The sequence below is a fragment of the Myotis lucifugus genome, unplaced genomic scaffold (genome assembly GCF_000147115.1).
Source record: "Myotis lucifugus unplaced genomic scaffold, Myoluc2.0 scaffold_395, whole genome shotgun sequence".
NCBI classification, from domain to species: Eukaryota; Metazoa; Chordata; class Mammalia; order Chiroptera; family Vespertilionidae; genus Myotis; species Myotis lucifugus.
In genome coordinates, this window is record NW_005871443.1 from 260,887 (window position 1) to 287,154 (window position 26,268).

The window sequence follows — 26,268 nt, forward strand, 5'->3', positions numbered from 1 at the left end:
GCGGGTTAAACGCAGTGCTTTTGGCTGCATCCTGAAGGCACGCATACTGACTGCTCTGATGGGGAAACACGGCCGTGAGAACGCAAGGGCAGCAGGCGCCTGGGAGGGACAGCACGGCTGGGGCGGGGAGCAGGTGGGCAGTGGCTGAAGTGCATGTCTAAGAGCTAGAAACAGACAGTGGCGGAAGGTTCTGCAGATGGAGGAGGCCCTTCTGAGCAGAGCCCTTGTGGTTAGTTGAAGTGAGTGAGCGAATAGCATTAGCTATGCAACAGAATAAAATACACCAGTTGTCCAAGAGACTACTTGCGACCACTGTATGTGGAGGTTTGAGGGTAGCAAATCCAGTGTGACCTCCATCATGCACTGGATTTGGGCCAGGATAGGAAAATACTCTTGTAGGACAAATAATGTATTTTATAAGCATGGTCAATTGGGCATGAGCTCTCAGTGCGCGGAGAGTCGGGGAGCTGCACGTGGACTCCCCTGGGGCCCCGGGGCTGGGAGGGCTCCCTGGCAGGGGAGGTGGCTTTACTTCTCCTCCGTGGACAGGCGGTGGAGAGCCTCGCCCAGGCGCAGCAGCTCCGCCCTGTGCTCCAGCTCCTGGTGCAGGCCTTCGGGAACAGCAACCAGGCCGTGGAGCAGTCCGAACAGGCAGCCCGCGATGGCCCCCGTGGCTCCACTCTCACCTGGAACGGAAACACAGGTCTTCAGGATTCCAAGGGCAGCGTGGGAAGGGGCACATCACTGTGAACTTGACACTAACCCAGTGATGGCGAACCTTTTGAGCTCGGCGTGTCAGCATTTTGAAAAACCCTAACTTAACTCTGGTGCCGTGTCACATATAGAAATGTTTTGATCTTTGCAACCATAGTAAAACAAAGACTTATATTTTTGATATTTATGTTATATATTTAAATGCCGTTTAACAAAGAAAAATCAACCAAAAAAATGAGTTCGCGTGTCACCTCTGACACGCGTGTCATAGGTTCACCATCACTGCACTAACCAGGGCCTCTTTGCAAGGGCCTGTCTCAGAGATGCTCCTGGGCTGGTGTCTCTACAGCAGTAAGCATTAGGGCTTTCTCAGCCTCCTCCCCCTCCCTCGTGCCAAACCCCAGTTTTGCCGATGGGCCCTGGGTGGCTTTTGCTGTCCCCAATACAAACACCCTGACAACACACAAGGTGTGCAGATGCCTTTGTTATCATGGGTGCAGGGTGCCAAGGAAGTCCTCCCCTCCAGGCTCTGCAGGTGGCCAGAGTCTACGCGGGCTCCCTCACAAGCTGTCTGCACCCCACAAAGACTCCTGCATGCCCCCCACCCCTGCTCTCAGCTAGGGGTGCTGGATTGTGTGGGTCACTGCGCCCCTTGGAAAGTCCCTTGTCCCACGTTCATGGCCACCCTGCTGCCCTTGGCTCCCATCACTCTCTCCTGGGCTCCTCCTCCCCTAGTGGGAGCCCCCAGGCTCTCAAAGAAGCCCCCTGCTGGCCTCAGGAAGTGCAAACTTCTCAATCATCTCAGTACCAGCAGCAGCACTCTGCTCTGACAACAGCCACTCTAATAGTGATGGAATCCATGCCCACCCGGAGGTAACATATACAGGAATCCTCTTTACACTCACAGGAGACAATGGCACAGGGAGCGAGGCAAGGCTCCCAGCCCTGCAGCAACGATCACTGCTGCTCAGTGGTGCAGCGGGGAACTCCTGGCACCATGTACCCAACTGCCTCACAGCCCTGTGAGTTGGGTTTGATCCTCTCACCTCACAGAGAGACTGGCCTGGAACTGCACTTGAACCCAGGGCTGCCTGATTCTAAAGTGCAACCTCTCTGTGATTGCAGTCTGCAGAGGTGAGGGTGGTGATAGCAGAGGTCAGAACGCTGCACGGCCAGCACCAGTCGAACCCGGGTGCTCTTCAACCAGCAGCCACGAGGGAGAGGAGCCTGCACCCCAGCGATCTGAACACTACATCTCTCCAAGCTCAGACCCTCAGGGCCACCCAAGGCAGCGCGGCAACCTGCCTGCAGTCTGTGATGTCTGTGCACGAGTAGCTGCAGCCAGCGCCCTGCCCAGAGAAGAGCCCATGGTCTGGGGCTCCCTCACGCCTGACACCTCAGACATCCTGACAGAATGCACAGGGATAGGGATGGGTGCTGGCCTCTTGGAAGTTCGAGGCCATTGAAGAAGGGAATCTCACCTCCATGAAACATGGCCCGGTGGCAGAGCTCTGTCCAGTTGTTCCCGGCTCCTAAGAGAGCGTCGTAGGCAATCATGGGGGCATCATGGCCCCGTCGCCCGCCTCGGCCTTCTGAGCTCCATTTCTTGTAGGTCTGAAGACAGAGCCAGGGGTCAGAGGCATGGACCAAAAGCGGAACCGTGTCAGAACCTGAGCTCCCCGGGTCCGTCCAGTGGGCTGTTCATGTACCCACTGAGCACTGATGGAGTACCACCCTGTGCCAGGCACTGCCGGGGCTGGGGAGGGGCAGCGAGCAGGAAAGGCTCACTCCTCATGGCTCCTACATGGCAGCCATTCTGAGACGGACATTCCCAGATAAACAAGCACCGACAGCGTGTCAGGCAGCCCTGAACCCCATGAGGAGAAATAGAGCTGAGCAAAGGGGCTGAGGTGCCGTGACAGGCATTTGACACCACACCCAGGAAGCCACTTGCTGGTGACATTCGGTCTGAGTAGGGCAAAGAGACAACGAGATCTTCCACGACCCCTCCCACATGCAGCTGTTCCCTCAGCCCGTCGGTACTGCTTGGGGCTAAGATGGCAATAACAGCCCAGGTGCAGGTGGACCCCGTGGGCAGTGGGACCCTGAAAGCTCCCGGTTCCCAGCTGCCATCTCAGACACAGCGAGGCTTACCTTGTCCCTCTCCTCTGCATCGTAATGGTCAGGGAAGGCGGCTTTACTTTCGGTGTCTTCACTGAGCTTCCTCTCTTCCAAGTAAAACTGCCATTTAGCTTCAAAGTAAAACCAGTGCTCCTGGTACTCTAAATGCAGAGAACAGGGTGGCAGGATGCCATGGCCATCAGCCGGGGTGTGGGGGCCGCAGGGGGGTGAGTGGGGCCTGGGGCAGAGGGGCTGGGCTCAGAACGTTGTGGGCAGTGAGCGGGAGGGGACAGAAGACACAGGGCAATGCTCTTTATCCCGGGTGGGGACAAGGGGACGGGAGGAGACCTGGCACCTGGCCTTTGTGATGGCTCTAGACCAGGGGTCCTCAAACTTTTTAAACAGGGGGCCAGTTCACTGTCCCTCAGACCGTTGGGAGGGCCGGACTATAGTTTAAAAAAAAAACTATGAACAAATTCCTATCACACTGCACATATCTTATTTTGAAGTAAAAAAAACAAAATGGGCCGTAGTTTGAGGACCCTGCTCTAGACATTCAAACATGCTCGTATTTGTAGCTACTCTGAAACAAAAGCAAGGAAGATGGTGATGGGGGACAAAAGCCATTCAAAGAATTGCTTAACTCTCTTCTGAAACGAGACAGTGACTGCAACATTTTTAAGTGCATTCTTTGAAAATTCTGAACCTGGGTATTTTTATTAATTCAACACTGCCTGCAAGGTAGGGAGAGAGGACGCTTTACTATCCTAATGACCAGCTCGACATCTAAACCCCGGAGGGGGTGAAGCAAGTTTTCTGGGGTCATTTGGTGAAGAGGAGGTTGACTCAGAAATGAGCTGGAGCAGCAGCTACACTTGCTGGTAGCGGATAGGAGATGGCTCTCTGGTCTCCGAGCTCCTAGGAAGTCACGAGGGCTTCACTGTCCCTCCACCAAGTGTTCTGGGTTAACACACTTGACCTTGTCCTCCTTGAGAGCAGGCAGGACCACGGCTCCATGGATCGCCCAGGATGCCAACAGAGTAGAGTGGTTAAGTGGCCAGTGAGGCCCGAGGGAATCAACCGACTCAAGAGGAAACACAGATTCTGCCGTGTCTGCTTATGGTTGGGAAGCTGGGGCAGAGAGCGGGGACCAGAGAGGGACGAGGTGGTCACGGGCTGCAGGGGAAAGCAGTGTTCCTCTGCCCTTCTAACCACGGGGACAGCAGGAGGTGCCTGGGGTGGGTCGTGGGATGACATTCCAGGTTGCCGCGGGAATGCCAGGCTCTTGGAAACAGTGGCATGACTCTGTTTTACAAAACTAAAGGTGAGGCCCATTTAAGGTCTATTTCAGTGAAATAAGATGAAAAGTGAGAGGCAGAAGCAACAGGGCAGGGACCAGAATCCACGAATCCCATTAGCCCTGCAGAGACCCGTGTTTCTAGCAGAGAGCTCATGCTGGTGTGGGCGCAAGCTCAGACAGAGCCTCCTTCCCAGTAAATGGCCAGTCACCTTTGGAAGTAGATCTTCAAACACAAAAGCATGGAACTAACTTGCTAATTGTCCTTGCTGCCGATGGATGTTGTCCTAGACTTAGCAGAGGCCCCAGAAGAATATTTTCTGGGGGTGCTCTATAGAACACTATTTTTCTGGATGATTTTAGGTATTTTGTTAAAAAGGGATTAAGAAGTATGAATGGGAAAAAAAAAAAGAAGGGGCCGTTACAAAATAGTCATGAGGATGTAAAGTACAACATAGAGAATATGGTCAAGAATATTGTCATAATTATGTATGGAGCCAGGTGGGTACCAGATTTATGGGGGGAAGCTAACCACTATGCTGGTACAGCTGAAACTAATCCTAATATATAAAGAGCCAGGGTCCGTAACGTCCAAAACGACCGAATGGACGACCGAATGCCAGACCGCTCGTGCAGCAGGCTCGGGTGGGTGGGGACTGGCGAGTGGGCTGAACTGCTGACCTCTTGGTCCCTCCTGGGTCGCGGGTGCCCCAACAACCCCCAGCCAGCGCCGCAGTGACCCAGCACTGACTGCCACTGCCAAGGCGGGTACGATGCAATTGGTTGGGGGGCCCCACCATTGCCCCACGATCGCCCCCCAGAGGGAGGCCCAGGCTACCCGGCCAGTGGCAGTGGGGCAATCAATCAAGGGGCTCCCGGACTGCAAGAGGGTGCAGGCCGGGTTGAAGGACAGCCCCCCTCCCCCCCCAGTGCACAAATTTCGTGCACCAGGCCTCTAGTATAAAATAATACTGACTGTTAACTGTGATTGACAAATAAAAAATTAAAATTAAAAAAGGGTTCTGCCATAAAGGTTCATAAAGCTCTGAGTTAAACAAATTTAAAATTAAACAGAAAGAATAAAGTCTCAAAATTATCTGACCAATGACTCTTCTCGTTTCTGTTCATGGAAGATCTTTGACTATTTGTTCTTCAGAAAACACTGGGGAAAACCATTTTGATACTAGAGTTCTGGGGAACTGTTGATTAGTATAATGTGAATAATGCAGTGACTGTGTAGTTTAATACACTCATGTTATTTACTTCTTTCAGATGGTTTAAGGTGAACCTACTTGGGGGGAGGGGAGGATGACTAACCCAGTGATCAGAAGCCAGGGATAACAATGACAGACCAGATGAAAAAAACAGTGTGGGGTTGCCACCTGTGTTCTATAATGAAGCTTGTGGAGGGTGACTGCTTAGGGACACTTTGCTGTGAACATGGAGGCTTCTTATTTCTCACTGGAACCGGGACCTTGTGGAGAAGTGTTTCCCAGCATTGGGTCCAGGCAGGGATAAGTGCAAAAGTCTCCTTGAAAAGTTGTTCTAAAGTTCCCACTCGGCCTTCTAGAATATAGCTCCTGGGGCTTGGAGGGTGCAGTAAAGTGATTTGTTGGCTCTGTGTTTCAGGAAAAATCAAGCATCCTGCTCCTACATTCAAATCCTTCAACTCCCTCTCCTCCAGGACAAATTGGATACTTTATTCTAGAAATTTTCTTCCACAGTTTTAGAATGCCAAAGGCCACATGAAGCTGTCTGTGTTACTCATGCAGCCCATGACCCTCTGTGGCTCAGCTGCCCGAGGAGAAAGCCAGGGGTTGCCTGGTCCTGTGCCCGCTCTCCCTCGGATCCCAGGGGGAAAGGGGAGCAAGCCGAGAGGAGCTCAGAGGCCAAAGCGCCAGCAGCACCGTGATCCCCTAGGACCTTTGCTGGGCTGGCTGCATTTGGCTGGGTTGACCGTACTCGTGGCCAAAAAGAGTGAAGCATTTAATGACTCAACTGGGACAGATGGAGCTTCCTGGGCCTTCATGTCATCGGTGGGCACAGACCTCTGCCTGGCCTTCATGTGAGAGACTTTAAGTCCCCTGGGTTAGGCACAGCTGTCCATTAGGTCCTTGGAGCAGTGTCAGCTAGCATCTCATTCCTCTCTGAGACATGGGCTACTTACGGATAATTTGGAAAATTAAATCTAAGTACAGTAAATTCTCACTTAACATCTTCAATAGGTTCTGTGACTTTAAGAGAAATGATGTATAAGGAAACCAATTTTACCATAGGCTAATGGATATAAACAAGACTCAAGTTCCTCATCAATGACTTAACAAAATGACATTGAATGAAACACATACTTCAAGGATCTGCTGTAATGCACCCATTCTTCCTGGTACCTCTGTGGATCTCCTTGGGCTTCTTTGTGGGATCCGCCTGCTCACATGGACCCTACGGGGATGCTCTTGGTGGGGCAAATGGACCTTGACCTCCTTGGGAGCCAGGTCTGTGCAAATTTGCACTGAGTGTGACTTGAGACCAAGCTCTAACTGCCTCCTTTCCTATAAGTGGCAGGAAAGGAGGCCAGGCTCACCTGCCAGGTGCCGGATGGTCTTCTTACAATATTCTTCAGCCAGCGGGACCGTCTTCATCATGTCTCTCCCCCACTGCTCCAGCGGCTTGCCTTGTATGGCGTAAGATGCAAACAGGGCTGTGCATAGGGCCCCAAGGAAGCCTGGAGGGCGGAGGGGAGAGAACAACAATGGCACCTGAGCCATAACCCTGCTCTGGGCTGCTGGATGTGTGTTAACAGAGGCAGGACCATGGGCAGTTGCTTCATGCATTTTGAGCTTTTTGAGCTTTTGTTTCCTCTCTGCACAAAAAGCCACAGTACCCATCTTTCAAGGGCTTGTGGGGACAGATGATTCTAATCACAAACGAGTGCTTGCCAGCTCATAGTAATGGCCACACCAAGACTGTGCCCATCAGAGGAAGGGCACTGCCATCTTTTTTTTAAAATTGATTTCAGAGAGGGAGAGAGAGATAGAAACATCAATGATGAGAGAGAATCACTGATCAGCTGCCTCCTGCACGCCCCCCACTGGGGATCGAGCCCACAACCCAGGCATATGCCCTTGACTGGAATCGAACCCAGGACCCTTCCGTCCGCAGGCCGAGGCTCTATCCACTGAGCAAACCAGCCAGGGCAGGGCACTGCCATCTTGCTGAGGATGGCCACTCCTTGAGGCATCAGTTAGGGGTCATTTCAAGGGCAGGGGACAAGCATCTCGTTCTCAAGCCCAGGGTTCAATCACTGTCCTGTCCACCTGCCATCACTCCCCCTCCTCTTATGGAGTGTTTCAGGTCGCGTCTGGGAAATGCACACTGTAATGAAAATTCTGACACTTGCTGTCAAAGGTGGTTCAAAAATGGAAAAGGAGCCCTAGCTGGTTAGGCTAAGTGTTAGAGCATTGGCTCACGGACTAAAAGGTCCTGGGTTTGATTCTGGTCAAGGGCATGTACCTTGGTTGCAGGCTTGATCCACACCCCGGTCAGGGCCTGGGGTGAGTGCAGGAGGCAACCAATAGATGTTTCTCACATCGATGTTCCTCTCTCTGTCTCTCCCCCTCTCTTCAACTCTCTCTAAAAACAAAAACAAAAACAAAAACCAATGAAAAAAATATCCTCTGGTAAGGATTAACACAAAAAAAATTATAAAGGAGAGTGGACTCAATTGAAAAGGAGAATGCACATCTTAGCGTTAATTGAGTACAATCAACCCTTTAAAACATTTTCAGTCATCATTCTAGAAATACATAAATGACTTAGCCATTAAACATGGAAAACAACATTTCTTTAATAAGATTGGGTAATATATTAGCCAATGTTTTAGGTGTTTAAATTCTCAACCCAGACCCTTTTTTTTTGGATACAATTTTAAATTTAATTTTACTTGAATTTCACAAAACAAAAAGAAAGAGAAGTTGATGGAATTGTTGAATTAATATAAATATTTTCTCTAGACAAGAGACACTTCCCCTAAAATATTCCTTCAAGATTAAAAAAAAAAGAAAGAAACTATGAGAACATTAGAGGTTGAAGTCATTATGATTTTTTCCAAGGACATATTTCCCTTTTTGTTTGTATAGACTGACTTGCTGTGAAAGATGAGTTCGTTGGCCCAGCCACACTGGGATGAACGTGCGGTTCTGAAAATATTGAGCCCTTCTGTACCATTAGTAACTGTCAGCCACTGGCTCTCCCCAGGGCTCTCCCTCTCCCATCTGCTCCCCCTCCCCCACCGCCAGGACCAACCCCAACCCCCATCTCCCGGGGACCCAGAGCTACAGGGGAAAGGGGACTCTGGTCCGTCTCCCAGCCTTCAACACCCAACACCCCCCCAGCAGCTTAGTCCATCTGTTTTATATAACGGCCTCAGGTAAGGCTTTGTTTGCTGAAAGTATTGAGTGTGAAAACCCCTGCTCAAGGTCAGCCCTCAGGCCCTTGAAGTTTGCACAGTCCAGGATTTCTGAGAATGGAGGCCTTTCTCCCAACACACTAGCTCCTTATGAAGTCAAGTGCACGTCTGCATCCTGGTGTAATTACCTTGCATCCAAATGGGCAACAGACACAGGCCTGTGGGTATGGAGACGGCCCCGGAGCCGGCTCCAAATCGGATGAGGCAGAAGGTGCTGGAGCCCAGGCTCTAGTGGAGGCGGCAGGAAGGGAGTGGGCTTTGCTCCGTGCCCAGCCCCGTGCCAGGTGCTCATGGTCTAGATCCTCTCCAATCCTATGAGAGGTGTTTCTTTGCTCCCTTCCCTCCCGCCCTCCTTCCCTTCCTTCCGGATTTACCGAGCACCTGTCTGTGCCAGGGGCTGGGCTACAAAGGCACAGCTAGCATCCCCGAGACCTCATCGCCCTGTGAGAGCATCATCCAGAAAACGGCTGTGACTGGGGTGGGCGCAGGATGCAGGGGGAGCCCCAAGCAACTCAGGGAAGGTTCTCCAGTGGAGTTAAAGCCGAGCTGGGATTTGAAGGACGAGGAAGGGCATTCCAGGTGGAGGGAACTGCATGTGCAAAGGCAGGGAGGCAGGAAACAGCCTTCCTGGTCTGGGAACTGTGGGAGAGCGAAGGAGCTCAGGTCCAGGAAATCTGCTGGGTGAGGTTGGGGCCCCAGAACCCACTACCTGGACCCTCTGCCTCCTTGACCTCCTTTGCTCCCGGCTGCCTGGCCAGGAAGAGGCCCTCATCCACCTGCACAAAAGGAGGCTTTGAAGCTGGAGAGAGGGAGTGAGGAAGGAGGGGCCAGCTGGTGTGTATTTTGGGGTTGCTTCTCAGAAATCCCTCCTCCTCCTCCTCCTCCTACTCCTCCTCCTCCTCCTCCTCCTCCTCCTCCTCCTCCTCCTCCTCCTCCTCCTCTTCCTCCTTATCTGACACCATGGCAATCAAGGGGCAGCTGGGGGAGCCACCTGTGAGCAGGGCTGACTTGAGGGGGAGGTGGGCTGGGGGTAGGGGACCTCAGTTTTGGCATCTAGAATATGTGCACGACAACCCAGTTGCTGGTTCCTGTCAACACAGGTGCTCCAAGAAGCAGAGACCCAGACTGGACTCCTTAGGGGGAAGGCCTGGGAGGTAAGCGTGGGGCTGGGGAGTGCCCTGCCTCATCCTGCAGCTGGGGACTCAGCAGGGCAGTGAAGAGTCCCTGAGCCATGTAGCCTGCACTGCTCACCAAGCAGCCTGCCTGCTGTGCCCACTGCATTGTCACTGCCCAGGAGCCCCTAGGGGAGCGGGAGACAGGGCTGAGGCACAGACACAGGAATGAATCTCCCTGTGAGCCCTGCAGCGAGAGGTCTAGGGGGTCTCCCCTGCGGAGGACAGGGCTCTGCTGTCCCAGAACTGGTCAAAGCCTCAAATGGAGGGGTCTATTTCCTGGGGCTGCTGCTCCCATGACTCCAGACTGGCCTAAACAAACAGAGGAACCTGTGCTCTCCCCGTTCTGGGGCCAGAATCTGAAACCGGGGTGTCTGGGGCTGTGCTCCCTCCGAGGGCTCCAGGGGAGTCCTTCCTGCCTCTTCAGCTTCTGGAGGCTCCTGGCCGCATCCCTTCAATCTTCACGTGGCCCCTCCTCCGTCCTCACGTGACTTCTCCCACGCATGTCCCCACCACCTTGTTCACATGCCCATTCTTGCGTGATCACGTGGCCCCAACCCCTTGTTCATGTGCCCACTTCCGGTCGGTTATGTGGCCTCACCCACTTGTTCATAGGCCTATGCTCGTGAGTTCATGAGGCCCCATCCCCTTGAGACCTTGCATGGTCTCTGTTTCAGGGGTGCCACCTCCCTGGTTGGCTCTCTGCCCCCGCTCTCACACCTGTCAACAGTCCCTTTGCCAAAGTCCTTCCAGAAAATCGTTTGAGTGTGCCATCTCTTTCCTGCTGGGACTGTGACAGCTGGGACTGAAAGGAGACAGGAGAGCAGTGGCTCATCCAGAGTCCAAGCAAGAGGCCCAGAGGGGACTGTGCAGTCCCTGGAAGGTTGAGGGAGGAAGGGTGGTGAGGCGGGGTGCTGATTAGGGAGTGAAAAGCCCTCAGGGCAAGTGGGGTGCACACACAATCACCCACACTCCTGTGAGAAGCAGCTGTAACCCATTGTACAGGTGAGGCTACTGCAGCACAGAGAAGGTGAACAACTTCCTCAAGGGCACACAGCAGTAAAAGGGCAGAGCTAAAAATGGAACCCTGGCTGCCCACAGCCTGTGTCTCCTTTACCTGTGACCTCTGGGTAAGCGGTCCCTCATCCTGTGGCCATTTGCTCTGATGGGCTTCACCCTTCCCCCCACCCCCTCCTCCACCCCCAGCGGACAGGGGTCCTGTCACTGCACCAGTGCCTCTGGGCAGCTGCTCTCTTTGTCCCGCGGTCCCTCCCAGCTGGTAACCTTGGCAGAGTCCCGCTGCATTGCGGGGAGGGCCTTGTGTGGAGAACACCCCACCTCCCCTCCCCATCTGTGGCTTGGATTACAAAGTACCATTATTTTTCCTGTGTCTGGCTTCCGCCACCTGCCTCCCCTGGCAGATTTTGTTTTACCTCAAAAAGAAATTGACTCAGGGTCTGCAAACCGCTGACTTCCTGCATTCGCTCTGTGAGACGTGGCTCTGTCCCAGTGCTGCCTGGTCCAAGTCCCTGATGCCACCCGACCTCCGACCTCCGTGGCAGCATCTCTCATTCCCTAGTTCTCAAACCCAGGGTTCAATGACAGCATCTGTCATTCAGTGCACAGCACCCTCAGCGCTCCCCTGCAGCTCCAGGGACCTGCTGAGCCCAGGGCCCCAGCCTGTCACTAGTCTCCCAGGTCCTGCCTGCAGCCCCAGGGTCCTCAAACCAGTCTGGGAGGGGCTGGTGGGTTGACCCCTTAAACAGAGGGGCGCAGACACCAGGTGGGCACCCTGCCCCTCCTGCCCCCACCCCCCACCCCATCTTCCGGAAATGCCCTGAGCTGACGTCCTACCCCTGGAGGGCTCGGCCTGTGCAGTGCGGCCGCCAGAGGGGACCCGTCTGCAGAGTGGCAGGCGGAACAGGCTTCCCAGGGCAGCTGGCCCCAAAGCCATCCTTCAGCCTCTCACTTACCCCTTCTGAAGGGTAACTGGGTGTCAACCCAGATCCTTGTACCCATCATATTGTTTCATTATGTTCAACATTTTCACATTTCAAGGTTTTTTAATGTTTGACTTACTTCTAGTTGAATCAGTTAGTTACCAGATGCCCAGCGTTAACTCCTTTTCAATCATCCCAGATGTTGCCAACTGGCTGAATTGTATGCCTTTCCGTGTAAACTTTAAAGATCTAAGAAACTTATTTGTAGAAGTTATGGCTTAGCCTGTCACTGCCTTTGCTGAGCTCATTGGCATGTTTTGCCACATCCACTTAGCAGGGGTTACATCGCCCACAAAGTTCACACCCACAAAAGAGTACTTTCCAGAAAGACACGGGATTGCCGCTGAAGGCGACTTTGCAAAAGGACAACAGTCACCAGAGAGCAGCTGGCAGCCTCAGGACTTCTGGGTGGGGCTGGGGCTGGCGCACACCCCCTGCATTGCCATGATTAAGGGCTGGTCACAGGTACAAGAGTCTCAAGTCATTCTTTTTTTTAACATCAGGAGCTGATTGCTTTCTAAGTCACATCTCAGTCAGGCTCTGGGGCTGCCCCACCTGCCCTCCCTCTGTGTGATGGACATGTGGTGGGGGATCCCAGCACGCAGCTGGCCCCACTGTGCACACTGTGCCTGAGGGTGTGTGGGGGATGAAATGAGTAGAATAATAACCCTCCTATCACCATAAACATCCCTGTTGCAGGTGAGGACATGGAGGCGCAGGTCATTAAGTGACTCGGTGCAGCTCATGTAGCCAGTGAGCCTTGGACCAGGGGCAGGTCGTGGCAGCCAAGGACGCGGGCTCTCTGGCCTGGCTTCTGTCTTGACAGCGTAACATAAACGCTAGCTCTCATGGCGTCAACCCAGATCTCAGGTTTCAGCTCTTTTAAGTTGAAAACAGAATTTAAGCAGAACTGTAGATGTACAAACCCAAGTCTGCCAACAAACAGCAAACCAAATAGTGGATGTGACCACATAAGATTCCAGTCTAGTCCACCGGACTGAGAACGACACGGCAGGCACCTGTTCTGACGCCAGAGTTACCTGTGGGGTGGTTGTGCGTCATCCTGCCGCACTCGATGCTGACTTCGATCAGGGTCTCCAGCCGCTCGGGCTTCCAGTACCGCATGCCGATGCACATCGCTTTGGTGGCAGCTCCAAACCCCGAACCTACATGGACCATGAAATACCTCATTTTAGACTTTTGCTCCAATAATTCCACTTAGGCAATCTGGTTTTCATGAATAATCTTAAAAAATGTATAACAATTGATGTAATAACATGTTTATCATAGTGTCATTTGGATGAGTGAAAAATAGACACATCATCCAAATGCCTGACAAAGAAGAGATTGAATAAATTGCAAAGCATCCATGTGTGGAATGTTATTTATTCATTAAATAACTCATTCTATGCTTCTACTGGGGACAATGTAGAAGACAGAATTGTGTGCACAGTGTGCTTTCAATCATATATATTTTCTTTTATAAAAAACAACTTCATGAGTTATAATTGACACATAATCAACTGCATGTATTTGAAGTATTCAAGTTGATGATTTTTGACATATCATATACCCATGAAACCAGCTCCTAAAGATAGTGAACATATCCATCACCCCAAAAACTTTTCCCTGCCCCTCCTGCCATCCCCATCAACCACTGATCTGGCACTACAAATTAGTTTGCATTTTCTAGAAATTTATATAAACAGGATTATACAGAACATACTTTTTTTCCCTGACTTCTTCCACTCAGCATAACTACTTTGAGATACACCACTGATGTGTATCAATAGCTGACTCCCTTTTGTTGCTGAATAGTACTCCACTGTATGGATGTACCACAACTCATTTATCCATTTACCTGTTGATGAACATTTGGGTTGTTTCTGGTTTGAGGCTATTACAAATAAGATGCTATGAACATTCATAACCAAATCTTTGTGTGGACATATGCTTTACCTCGGTGGAACATGTAGCTCACATGGTAGATGAATGTTTAACTCTTTAGAAACTGACAAACAGGTTTCCAAAGTGGATGTACCATTCTACATCCCATCAGCAGCTCCTCCACGTCTTTGACCTCATTTGCTATGGTCAGTCTTTTTAACCTCAGCCATTCTCTTAGGTATGCCGTAGTATCTCATTGTGGTTTTAATTTGCATTTTGTAATGACTAAGGATGTTGAGCGTGTTTTCACCCACTTATTTGCTATCCAAATCTCTTCTTTGGTGAAGTGTTCATTTAAATAGTTCTCCCATTTTTGTACTGGATTGCTTGTTTCCTTGTTATTTTTAAGAGTTCTTTATACACTCTGGATTGAAATCTTTTATCAGATATATGCTTTGCAAATATTTCCTCCCAATATGTGGCTTGCCTTTTCATTCTTTTTTTAAATTTTTTTTTTATTGATTTCAGAGAGGAAAGGAGAAGGAGAGAGAGATAGAAGTATCAATGATGAGAGAGAATCATTGATCGGCTGCCTCCTGCACGCCCCCTACTGGGGATGAGTCCGCAACCCAGGCATGTGCCCTGACTAGGAATTGAACCATAACCTCCTGGTTCATGGGTTGACGCTCAACCACTGAGCCACGTCAGCCGGGCTCCTCCCCCTCCCCCTCCCCCTCCCCCTCTCCCTCCCCCTCCCCCTCCCCCTCCTCTTCCTCTTCCTCCTCCTCCTCCTCCTCCTCCTCCTCCTCCTCCTCCTCCTCCTCCTTCTTCTTCTTCTTTTAGTTCCTTAAGGTGAAAATGGAAGTCATTGCTTTGAGACCTTAACATTAAAATCTCTGCCTATAATTGTGGCTTTGTCTATTTCTCCCTACAGTTCTATTAGTTTTTGCTTTGTATATTTTGAAGGTTTGTTATTAGATACAGAAGTATTTATGTTGGTTACGTCTTCCTGACAAATGGATGCATTTGTCATGATGAAATCGCCCCCCCACAATATTTTTGCTACAAAACTTACTTTATGCATTATTAATAGAATTACTCCAGCTTTCCTTTGATTAATGTTACATGGTATATCCTTTTTCATCTAACCTATGTGTGTCTTTATATTTATTTATTTATTTATTTATTTATTTTTTTTTGGCTTTTAAAGTAACATTTTATTTTTTTAAAGTTAACATGTGCATATATAGGAAACTGAAAAACACAAGCAAAGAACTTAGCCATCCATAATCACAAGCAGTTTACAGTCTGACGTGTCCTTCTAAGTCCTGTGTATCTACACAACTAAGCTTTCATTTTTATGTAATTAAGATGGTACAGTTATGTATCATGCTTTCTCACACATCATGAATATTTACCATTTCAAAGTCCAAAAGCTGTGAGTATTTTGATAACCAAGAATACCCAACATCAACTCAATCTGGAAGAAAATGTAATCCTGCCTTACTTGGTGACAAAAATCTCATAAAGGACAAAAATAGCCAACAAACCTGTAGATAAAAGATATTCAGAAAGTTACAATTAAAATAATGTGTTCCCGGGATGAACCAAGATGGCGGCATAGAAAAACACCGGAAATTGCTGCCTCCGACAACAACTTCAAAAATACAACTAAAAGGGAGAACGGTCATCATCCAGAACCACAGGAAGGCTGGCTGAGTGGAAACTCTACAACTAGAAGGAAAGAGAAGAGCACACAGACTCAGAGGAACTACGAAAGTGAAGTGCAGAGGGAAGCAGACAAAATGCGAAGACAAAGAAACAGGTCACAAATGACAGAAATGGAGGAAAGCAAACGACTGGATATAGAGTTCAAAACCACGGTTCTAAGATTTTTCAAGAATTTTATGGAAACCGCCGATAAAAGTAGTGAGATCCTCGATAAATGTAGTGAGATCCTCAATAAATCTAATGAGACCCTCGATGTTGTGATAAAGGACCAACTAGAAATTAAGCATACACTGACTGAAATAAAGAATATTATACAGACTCCCAACAGCAGACCAGAGGATCGCAAGAATCAAGTCAAAGATTTGAAATACGAAGAAGCAAAAAACACCCAACCGGAAAAGCAAAATGAAAAAAGAATCCAAAAATACGAAGATAGTGTAAGGAGCCTCTGGGACAACTTCAAGCGTACCAACATCAGAATTATAGGGGTACCAGAAGATGAGAGAGGGCAAGATATTGAAAACCTATTTGAAGAAATAATGACAGAAAACTTCCCCTACCTGGTGAAAGAAATAGACTTACAAGTCCAGGAAGCGCAGAGAACCCCAAACAAAAGGAATCCAAAGAGGACCACACCAAGACACATCATAATTAAAATGCCAAGAGCAAAAGACAAAGAGAGAATCTTAAATGCAGCAAGAGAAAAAAAGTCAGTTACCTACAAGGGAGTACCCATACGACTGTCAGCTGATTTCTCAACAGAAACCATGCAGGCCAGAAGACAGTGGCAAGAAATATTCAAAGTGATGAATAGCAAGAACCTACAACCAAGATTACTTTATCCAGCAAAGCTATCATTCAGAATTGAAGGTCAGATAAAGAGCTTCACAGATAAGAAAAAGCTAAAGGAGTTCATCACCACCAAACCAGCATTATATGAAATGCTGAAAGGTATTCTTTAAGAAGAGGAAGAAGAAAAAGGAACTCTTACCATTTGCCACACCATGGATGGAACTAGAGAGCATTAGGCTAAGTGAAATAAGCCAGTCAGAGAAGGATAAATACCACATGATCTCACTCATTTGTGGAATATAATGAACATCATAAACTGATGAACAAGGACTGATCCAGAGATGGAGAGGCATTGATTGGACTGTCGGGCCTTGGAGGGAAGGTAGGGGAGGGTGGGGGTAAGGGGGAAAGATCAACCAAAGGACTTACATGCAAGCATGTAGGTCTAGCCAATGGACACGGACAGCGGGGGGTGGGGGCATGAGCGGGGGGGGGGGGTAGGGGGTAACGTGGGTATAAGGACACATATGTAATATCTTAATCAATAAAAAAATATATTAAAAAAAAAAAAACTTAAAAAAAAAAAATAAATAAAATAATGTGTTCCCTTCATGTTCCATTAAAAATGAGACCCAAAGCAAGAGTACACAAAGTATAATGCTTCTAAGAGAATTACGATTTATACTTTAAAATATTAGCAAGGTGGCAAGTTTTGACGGAAGTACTTAACAACATATTTCTATAGCAGTCTAAAGAGATGCATGCACATCAGTGGTTATCACCACAATGTGAATATGAACACATCCACACACACCCCTCGGCATGAACAAGTCCTGATGTCCATTTCTGAGATGGTTCAACAACTTCATGTCCAAGATGCCTCTTTTCTAACAATTATAACAAAAAGATATTTACAAATTGGTTAATTCACTAGCTCTACTTTTTATCAGATATTGTCACCTCAGGACATCTAAAAAGCTCCAATGTTGCAAAATAAAGAACCTTGTCCACAATAAACACAGGAACTTTACAAAAATGCATACAGACCTATAGTTATAACCTAAAACTTTCTTCTAGGTATGGAGATATTAGCAAAGAGCCCTTCCCTTCACCCTTCCTCTTCTCCCTCCTCCACCACGTCAGTGACTAAATACAGAACACCTGGCTCCAAGAAGTGGATTAACAAAGACACTCCCAGACAACAGTCCTTCCTAAAAACTAACAAGAGGGCTTTTATAAAAGGATTATTTTACTACCTCTACTTTTTATATACTTCAGGCTTTATCCTTGAATACACAGCAGTGTGTCTTTATATTTAAAGTGCATTTTTTATAAGCATAATATAGTTGGGACTTACTTCTTTATTCCCTCTGAATCTCTGCCTTTTATTTGGGGTCTTTAGAACACTTATATTTTATGTGATTAGTGGTATGGTTAGGTTTAAGTCTATCATCTTGTTATTTATTTTCTATTTGTCCGATCTGTTATTTGTACCCCTTTCTCTCTTTTTCTGCATTTTTTTGTATTGAATATTATTGACGATTCCCTTACCAATCCCAGTTAAAGATTACCACTGTGTGGAGGATAGTAAAGACCATAACAGTGCCACCACTATAGGGAGAAGCCTACAGACCTACTCCTACTGTGCCGTCAACGGGTTCAGAGTCACCAAAGAAGACTCAACACATGGGCCTGGGTTGGAACAGAAAGAAGACATACAGCAAGACCCAAATTGGTAGCACGCTCTGTGTCCCAGGGCTGGTGGGTCCCTCCTGAACCAAGGCAGGGCAGCGGACTGCATGCACCCTCATGCTGCAGGTAAAACCTCATTCTCTGCCCACAGGGCAGATGTGCTGGTGGGGCTGGTTGTGTGCCATATGATGCTCACGCCTAAGCAGTACAGGCCGTTCACTGCGAACCCAAACAGGGAAAGACTTCTCTTATTAAGGAAAAGAATTTTGAGTCGAGTGACAGCTCTTCACCTGGTCTCCAGGTCAGGGGTACTGATTGGGCAAGCCGAGGGACAGCAGGGGCCTCACGATTTCTGCTTCCCCAGCAAATATTGTTAAAATGGTTCCATTTCACCTCTTTTGTCGGCTTACTAGTTATAACTATTTTGTTATTTTGGTGGTTGCTTTGGGTTCATAGTATAGATCAGCGGTCGCCAACTGGTGGTCCATGGACCACTGGTGGTCCCTGAGGCCCGAAAAGTTGGCGACCGCTGGTCTAGATTTTTAACCTAGAACAGTCAGCCTTTGCATGATTTCGTATCACTTCACGCCTCCTATTAGAACCTTACGCTGCACACCTCCATCTCCTTACTCCCTGCCTTTGTGCTGTTGCGCCATAGGTCTGCTTATACATTATTTATAAACCTTGCAGTACATTGCTGTTACTTGCTAAAGTCCATTCCCTTTTAAATACATTTAAATAACAAGTTAAAACACCTCACTGTTTACCCATGTGGTGAGAGTTTCCATCGGTCCCATGCCTTTGTGTGGATCCCCATGCCCATCTGCTGTTCTTTCCCTTCTGCCTGAGTGACTTCCATTAGCATCTGCCAGTGTGACTGCTGGTGATCTTCAGCTTTTATTCACCCGAAAAAGGCCATGAGGGCTTGGTTCTGAAAGATAGTTTTTCTGGGTGTAGGATTCTAGGTTGAAGTTGTTTCTTTTCACACCTTAATGATGTTGCTTGGCTAGCTCCTCTCTTATGTTGCTGCTGCTGTCCTCACCTTGACTATAGGACGTGCGTTTTTCTCTTTAGCATCAGTTTTGAGCAGATTGACAACTATATGCCTTGTTGCAGTTTTCTTCGTGTCTTTTTGTATTTGCTTGGAATTTATTGAGTTTCTTGGATCTGTGAGTTTACGGTTTCATCAAATTTGGAAATATTTGGTCCCTGTTTCTTCAAATCATTTTCACTTGTTCCCCTTCTCTCTGCAGAGGATTCCAGCTTCAGGTTGCTGGGTGGCTGAAGTTGTGCCATGGCTCACTAGGTGCCCTTTTCTTATTTTCGGATTCTTTTTCCTCTGTCTGTCCCATTTTGGATAGTTTCCTCAAACTCACTCATCTTTTCTTCTGAAATGTCTAACCTGTTCATCTCGACCAATGTGTTTTTAAATTCAGACATTGTGGTGTTTTTTCTAGAAGTGTAATTTAGGTCTTTTATTATACCTCCTTGTTTCTACCTAACTTTTTGAAAGTATAGAATACATACTATTTTATATCCTTGTCTGATAAGTCTAACGCCTGTGAGGTTTCAAGTTTAATGTTCTGATTTGTCTCTTTTTAATTGGCTTTATTTGATTGGATGCCATCCTTCAATGTAAACCCAGAGGGGCAGGTCCCACCTTCAGTATAAACCCAGAGGGGCAGGTCCAGAACCCCAGGAGCCGAGGCCCTGGAGGCAGAGACTGTGGCTACCTAACTACATCCCCCATAAACACATGAAGTCTTCACAGAGACAGACATGTATGCAGGTGGTGTATGTTTCCCTTGATGTTTTAGCAAAAAATTTTTTACAAACTTAACGGGAAACCAGTGGAAAATATTTCTTAAAATAAACCAGGGATGGGTGGCAAAACTGCCGGGGAAGCTGGCGTCCTCTAAATAGACGCCCATGCTGCAAGCTGGCTCCCCAGGTGGCACGCTGCCCTACAAATCCTGACAAATCCCTCCCAATCCGCACAAAGCGGCCAGACGGCCGGCTAGTGGGCAGACAGATGGCCAGGCCCCGGGGCGGTTCTCTAGCATGCGGCCTTAGAGGCGGAAGCAAGCCTTCCCTCACCCTTCTCGTTGAAAGGTGTGTGCCAGGCAAGGAGATAGTTATCCGGCTTCAGCTGCGAGCAGCCGTCAATGGTAGCGGGGTCTGCTCGATGTTCTGGAAGCTTCTCCAGCACTTCCACGTAGTGCTTCACCATCTCCCGGTACAGGTCGTCCAGGCACCAGTAGTCTGGGGGAGGAAGGAGAAGGCGGGATCAGAGTCTGCGAGTGGGAGACAAGTCTGTGAGTCTGCCGGGTAAACCCCAACACAGCAGTGACAACAGAAGGGCAGCGAGTCGGTGGAAGAGGAGGAAGATTTTAGTGACCCATCTCACACCGCCCGGGCTACCCAGAGAAATTGGACATGCAGACAAATAATTCGCTTTAGAGTTCACCCAGATTTCAGACATCCTAGTTTGTGGTTGTGATTATTACTTCAGTTACACACAGGAATCTAGAAAAAACCAAGATGCTCATACGCTAACAGCTCTGTCCATGTGAGGACAAGCTAGACCGACATCTGCCTGTTCCTTGGGGTTTCAAGGACCCACGTCTAACACACTGGGAGCAAGTCTCTCCCATCTTCAATTCCCTTCTTCTCACACCCATGAAGCAGCCAACGCTCCCCAGGCATTGTCCCAAACTGCACCCCACTGCGTGAAGGTGTCCTGGGAACAAGTGTGGCCTCAGACCCTAGAAGATCACAGGGCAGGAGGACAGAGGGGCCAACGCACACAGACCACCCGCCGTCTGCCCTGCAGGACACCTTCAATGATTCCATGCAGTCCTCCCAGGACCCTGTCAGGCTCCTATTGGTCACACTTGTGGCCTGTGGGCCGCATGTGGCCCAGCCAATATAACGGTATGTAGGAAACATTTTAATAAAAATTTTGTAATTAATTTTGTATTAATTTTTGTAATATCCTGTTACACATAATTATTCATAACGAACTACAATGTTCGCTAATGACTGATTACTATAATCGTGTTGCATTCATTTCCCTTATGCACCTTACGTGCAGGCGCACCATTTCTCTCCACTAATACTAGCAGCAAATATTTTAGCAGCTGATTGCCACATCATTAGTCCTGGACTGACTTGTTTGGTGTGCGCAACAGGAAATATTTCACTTTCAGAGAACACGAAAAATAGGTTTATTTGTGTTATGCTTATTAATTTGTGCAGTTATTCAGTGTCTAGTAAGTTAATGTTCTATTATTTTATGTTAACTAGAAGCCTGGTGCATGAAATTCCTGCGGGTGGGGTGGGGGGGGGTCCCTCAGCCCGGCCTGCACCCTCTCCAATCTGGGACATCCCCCTCGAAATCCAGGACTGCTGGCTCTTAACTGCTCACCTGCCTGCCTGCCTGATCACCCCTAACCACTCTGCCTGCCTGCCTGATCACCCCTAACTGCCCTCCCCTGCCGGCCTGATCACCCCTAACCGCCTCTGCCTCAGCCCCCACCACCGTGACTTTGTCTAGAAGGAGAACCAGACAACTGGAAGATGTCCGATCTATCTGTTCTAATTAGCATATTACCCTTTTATTAGTATAGATGATTACTCATTTATTTCAGCCCTTTGTATTCAGCATGTCTCCATTACGTTTCTATGAAAATTGAAGCTTTTGGGGTTTTTTTTGCAGCCCACATAAACTTAAACCTTGTTTATTTGGCCCGTGTTAGCCTTTGAGTTTGACATGCTTGGGTCACTCTGTTCTTTTTTCAGATAAGGTGCAGGGAGGTTATGTGACTTGCCCAAGGCCAGGGCTGGTAAATGGGTTTCGATTGCAAAGCCTGATTATTTCTGCCACTAAATTAATCCACAGCCCAGTGGGTTGGTCACATGGGAGAGCAGGCCCTGTGGGTTGGTGGAGGGGCTATGCCAGGCATGGCAGGCAGGTATGGGGCGTCCCTGCCCATGCATCTCTTACAGCCCCCACAACTTTACCTGTGCTAAAACTGTGTTTCAGGCATGTGGGCTGCCATCAGGAGCCAGCTACTGCCCCTCCTCTCTTTGGGGGTGGATTTCCCATCTCTGGTGGCTGGTGGGGGGCGGGGGGAGACCACCTCTCAACCTTCCTGGGCTCAGAGCAGGCAGTGAAGTGTCGTTGGCATGAAAACCCACGGCCCTTCCCCAGGTCCAACCAGATCTTCGTCAGGCCTCCTCAGAGCCAGGGGCCCAGCTCAGAGGGGAGCAAGATCAGAAGTGCACTTGGCAAAACAAAACACTCCCTGGCCCAGGACGAAGCCTCAGGCCGGGCAGTGGCCATGGCAGGTGGCACCCCGTACCCTAGAGTTGTGACCCTTTGGAGACGGGACCTGGTGAAAGAGTGGCTCTGAGTCCTTTGTTGCCATTCTCCAATCTCTTAACAGCAAGGGGAGTCCCAGGAGGCCCAGCCCACAGCTCTGATACTTGGCATTGCCCAGACTTGAGTAGGGGACAGAGAGGATGCAGCCAGACCTTGGTTGGGGAGGAATGAGTTCTGCCGGTCACAACGCCACTAGAATAAAATTAACCCCTGGCTGGAGGTGCGAGCCACCGGGATCGGTCCAGGCTCTGGAGCCAGCACTATCAGTTACAGACAGCCGTTCGTAATTAACTCAGTCCTGGATTAACTCAGTCCAGCGTTCATAAGCCTGGCCCTCCCAGAGTCCCCCAAAATAATTCCTTTTATTCTGGAATCACATACTTTTTAAAGGAAAAATAGTCCCTAAAAACAAAATGGCAAGTAAAAGCCTTGTGCTGGTTTCAGGCTAGAATTTAAAGTAGAAACAGATTTTTTTTCAAAGCTGCAGAGCCTCAGACTCTCTCCCACGAGTTTCTCCACTTTGTGAAAACATGGATCCTCAACTCATTTCTTCTCTCTCTTGCCCGCCCAGTCTCCTAAAAGACAAACCAGCTGATAACATCACCCGTAAGCCTCCCACCTGATCTCACGATAAAGACAAGTCACAATGCCAATATCAGGTTCCTTTGAAAGAAAAATGTCCACTTTTCAAAATGCGGTACTCAGGGAGACGTTGGTGGAGGAAGAGGAATCCGGAGCTGAGCCGGGACAGGCCGAATCTGCTCTGACTTGGGTCAGGCCCCATGTTCCCCTGCGGGCCATGGACCCACAGGTGGCACTTGCTGCTGTCCCCAGTGGGCTAATGACGCCCCCCCCCATTCTTCCTGCACCAACAGTGACAGGGCTCCTGGCTTGGCCACGACCGTTGGAGCTGCTGACCCTCAGACGCATAAGCCATTGTAAAAATACTGACAGTAATTAATTGCCATGAGTCACCTTCCCATATAACCTAAGCTGTCCCACTTAATCCTCACATAACCTATGACGAAGGTATTGCCGTCCGGAAGTAAGGCTCAGAGAGGGGAAGCGGGTTTCTGACCAGTGAGTGGTAGAGAACTAGGAGTGTCATGCTCCAGAGCCCCTAAAGCGGAGCCCCCCTGTCCTTGGGGTGACGGGCCCACAAGGGAGCCTTTGGTAAACGCGTGTCGAGTGAGCTCTTTGCTCATAAGCTGTGCATACTGGGTTGCCTACCTACCTTGTGGAGTATTAGCTACTTCCTATATCTGTCAGTATCTGCTTTCATTTAACACTGACCCTTGTAGAGACACACCCAAAAGGTGCACATCACACAGGCTGCACCTGACCTTCCTCATCCTGTTTACTCTTTGGCAGGGCAATGGCTCCCCAGACCACACCGCTACGTGGCTTATGGGCTTAAGGCACTTATTAGCGAAACTTAAGTCTGCCAAGATGCAGTTCCACTTTGTGAAAGTCTGCCTCTCTTCGGAAAACATGTTGAAAAACCACTGTTCATTGGGATCCTTGAAATATTTGCATGTCCTGTAACCTCAGGTGGTCCGGACAGTGCTTATCAAGAACTCAGGCGTTGGAGCAGGTTGCCTGGGTTCCAATCCCTGGCCTGATGCTCACTCGGCTGTGTAGCACTGTGTCAGCTACTTAACCTGTCTGTGTATCAGTCCCTCACCCGTAAAACTGTAATAATAGCCCGGCCGGTGTGCTCAGTGGTTGAGCATCGACCTATAAACCAGGAGGGCATGGTTCGATTCCTGGTCAGGGCATATGTGTGGGGCGTGTAGGAGGCAGCTGATCGATGTTTCTCTCTCATCGTTGATGTTTCTTTCTCTCACTCCTTCTCCCTTCCTGAAATCAATAAAAAAAAATTTTAAATGAGCTGTTTGAAAACTCAATGTAAATGAAATTTCAACTGAAAAAAATATGTTTGCTTGGGTTTTGGGAGGAGAACAATTCAAGGCAGCAGACTTCTCGCATTTTGTCTCATGACCCCCCGGCCAGAGGGTGCTGCCATGTAGAGCAACTCCCCACTTCCCACGCCTGGTGGCTGCGATCACGTAGGGTGAACTCATCTTCCTCCTTAAAAGCAATGTCCCAAACACTCACAATCCTCTTCAATGCATACATTTCACATGGAGGGCAAAGTAGATCCTATTTGTGCCAACAGGACTTGACCCCATCTAACCTCAGAGAGCAGGTTATGGTCAGAGGTGCCCCAACCTGTGCCAGGTACTGTACAGGACAGAGACACGTTGTGGATTCTGCCATTCACAAAAACTTACTGAAGCGCTCATGGAGATGAGGGCAAACACGAGAGGACGTGTGGACTGTGGACTGTGCGCATACAGCATCCGTCAGACACAAATGAAGGAAGCAAAGTGTAAGCGTAAGGACCAGCTGCGTGCACCTGAAACAAGCCCTGCTTTTGTTTTGAAAGCCATGCTCTCCAGCAGGTGCCTGGGGGTGGGCATGGCTGCTGGAATGCTACTGAGTACTGTTAAACAACAAGCCCATGGGATCTTCCTGAAAACAGACAGGCAACATTTGGATGTCACAGCTGTGTAGACTCAGAAAGACACTTCACCGTTTTCAACACGCGGTGACACTTTATCTTATCTATGGTGCTTTAGCTCTGCCACTAGCTATTTAGGAACCGGTCACAAAGTACATGGCATTCTTGTACGATGACCACAGAACTAAATCGAGCGTGCTCACAGCAGCCCCATGGAGTGGTGAGGTGAGCTCATAAGTGAGATTTCATTGACTTAACAGTCACTCTCAGGTTTGAATTTTGCAGTGACATACTAATAACACAGGGTTTCAAAGAGCAAATCACGTGTAGAAAATAGTGCTACATATTTATACGTTTATCTGAAATTCATATAAAAACATGTTGGTCCTAAATCAACCTGTTGTTTAAAGAATATTTCAATCAACTTTGCTTCCCTGTCCCCCAAATTCAACCAATTTTATAGCATTTTCTTAGGACATACTTATATATAAGCAACAATCCAAGCTAAATCATATTTTGGTAGCTGGCGTTTCAACCCTAGTTCAGTGGAATTTAGAAGTAATCCCCAAACAATATTACCTTCATTTGTCCAAATTTCAAAACTGGCATCTTACTTTATATTCTTTTGAAATAAATTCAGAAGAGAGCTTAATATCTGCAGTGAAAAGTTGAGCCCTCACCAGGAACAGCCCCAAAGTCAGATTTAATTGAATTTAATTCCAGAGACAGAGCTCAGCTTAGTAAACACTCTACAAATGAAAAGTCACTGTTTAAGACACCGACTCTGCAGATAAGCAGAGTAAAAGAATATCGCCGTCCAAAAAGACTGCACGAGCAACATGAGCTGTGGCACGTCCGATTTGCGGAGGGACACTGGTGTATGTTAAACGGCCACTTTAGCAGTGGCACCGGGTGACACCATAGCTGAAACGCCACATCGCCTTCAAAGCCCCAGTGCTTACCACAAGAGCTCGGGTTCACGGACACACTGAGGGGCAGGGGCCGAGCCTTACCTGTGGTGAGGGCCCTGGCCGTCGCCAGGTGCATGATGGTGTTGTCACTCACAGGCCACTTCTCCGGTGAGAGCACCAGGTGGTCCAGCCCCCCGAGTTTCTGCAGGTCCTCCTGGATCTTCGTGCCTGAGGCACTGTTCTCCTTGCGGGCGTTTCTGTAACCGAGAGCGTCCCCGACACTGCCCAGCAGCATCGCAGCCTGAAATTTCTCCATTGCGGAGCGGCTCCTCTGTCCGCCCAGCTGTTGAGCACGTCCAGCCTCTGTTACTTCGCGGCAGCGGCAGCCCTCAGTCCACCCCGCTGACCTCCGTTCTGGTCATTGTGTCACTGTCAAGAGCCTCCTCAAATGGCCAAGCACTGCTTTCCTGTCTGCAGGTGGCACCAATGAGAAAACCTTCCTGGACCCCGCAGCTCACAGAGCCTTCTGAAGAGCCACGTGGAAGTGTCAGCTTCCTGCAGCGTCTGGACAGACACAA

The 26,268-nt window shown here is 48.9% G+C and overlaps 1 protein-coding gene across 1 annotated transcript; it reads right to left on the reverse strand.

The window, feature by feature from the left end:
- Nucleotides 1–437: 437 nt before the first annotated feature.
- On the reverse strand, nucleotides 438–26,006 carry ADPRHL1 (ADP-ribosylhydrolase like 1). Its single transcript, XM_006102037.3, has 7 exons — nucleotides 25,793–26,006; nucleotides 19,969–20,133; nucleotides 12,810–12,935; nucleotides 6,714–6,854; nucleotides 2,869–2,996; nucleotides 2,196–2,328; nucleotides 438–686 (listed from the first exon to the last, which is right to left on the reverse strand). The coding sequence occupies exons 1-7, from the start codon at nucleotides 26,004–26,006 to the stop codon at nucleotides 529–531; spliced, it is 1,065 nt and encodes a 354-aa protein (XP_006102099.1). The 3' UTR covers nucleotides 438–528.
- Between the last annotated feature and the right edge of the window lie 262 nt (nucleotides 26,007–26,268).

Coding starts and splice junctions, on each gene's coding strand:
- ADPRHL1 (XM_006102037.3), bottom strand. CDS start 26,006: ATGGAGAAATTTCAGGCTGCGATGCTGCTGGGCAGTGTCGGGGACGCT. Junction 20,134..25,792: donor GGCCAGGGCCCTCACCACAG/GTAAGGCTCGGC, acceptor TTCCTCCCCCAG/ACTACTGGTGCCTGGACGAC. Junction 12,936..19,968: donor CACACCTTTCAACGAGAAGG/GTGAGGGAAGGC, acceptor TGGTCCATGTAG/GTTCGGGGTTTGGAGCTGCC.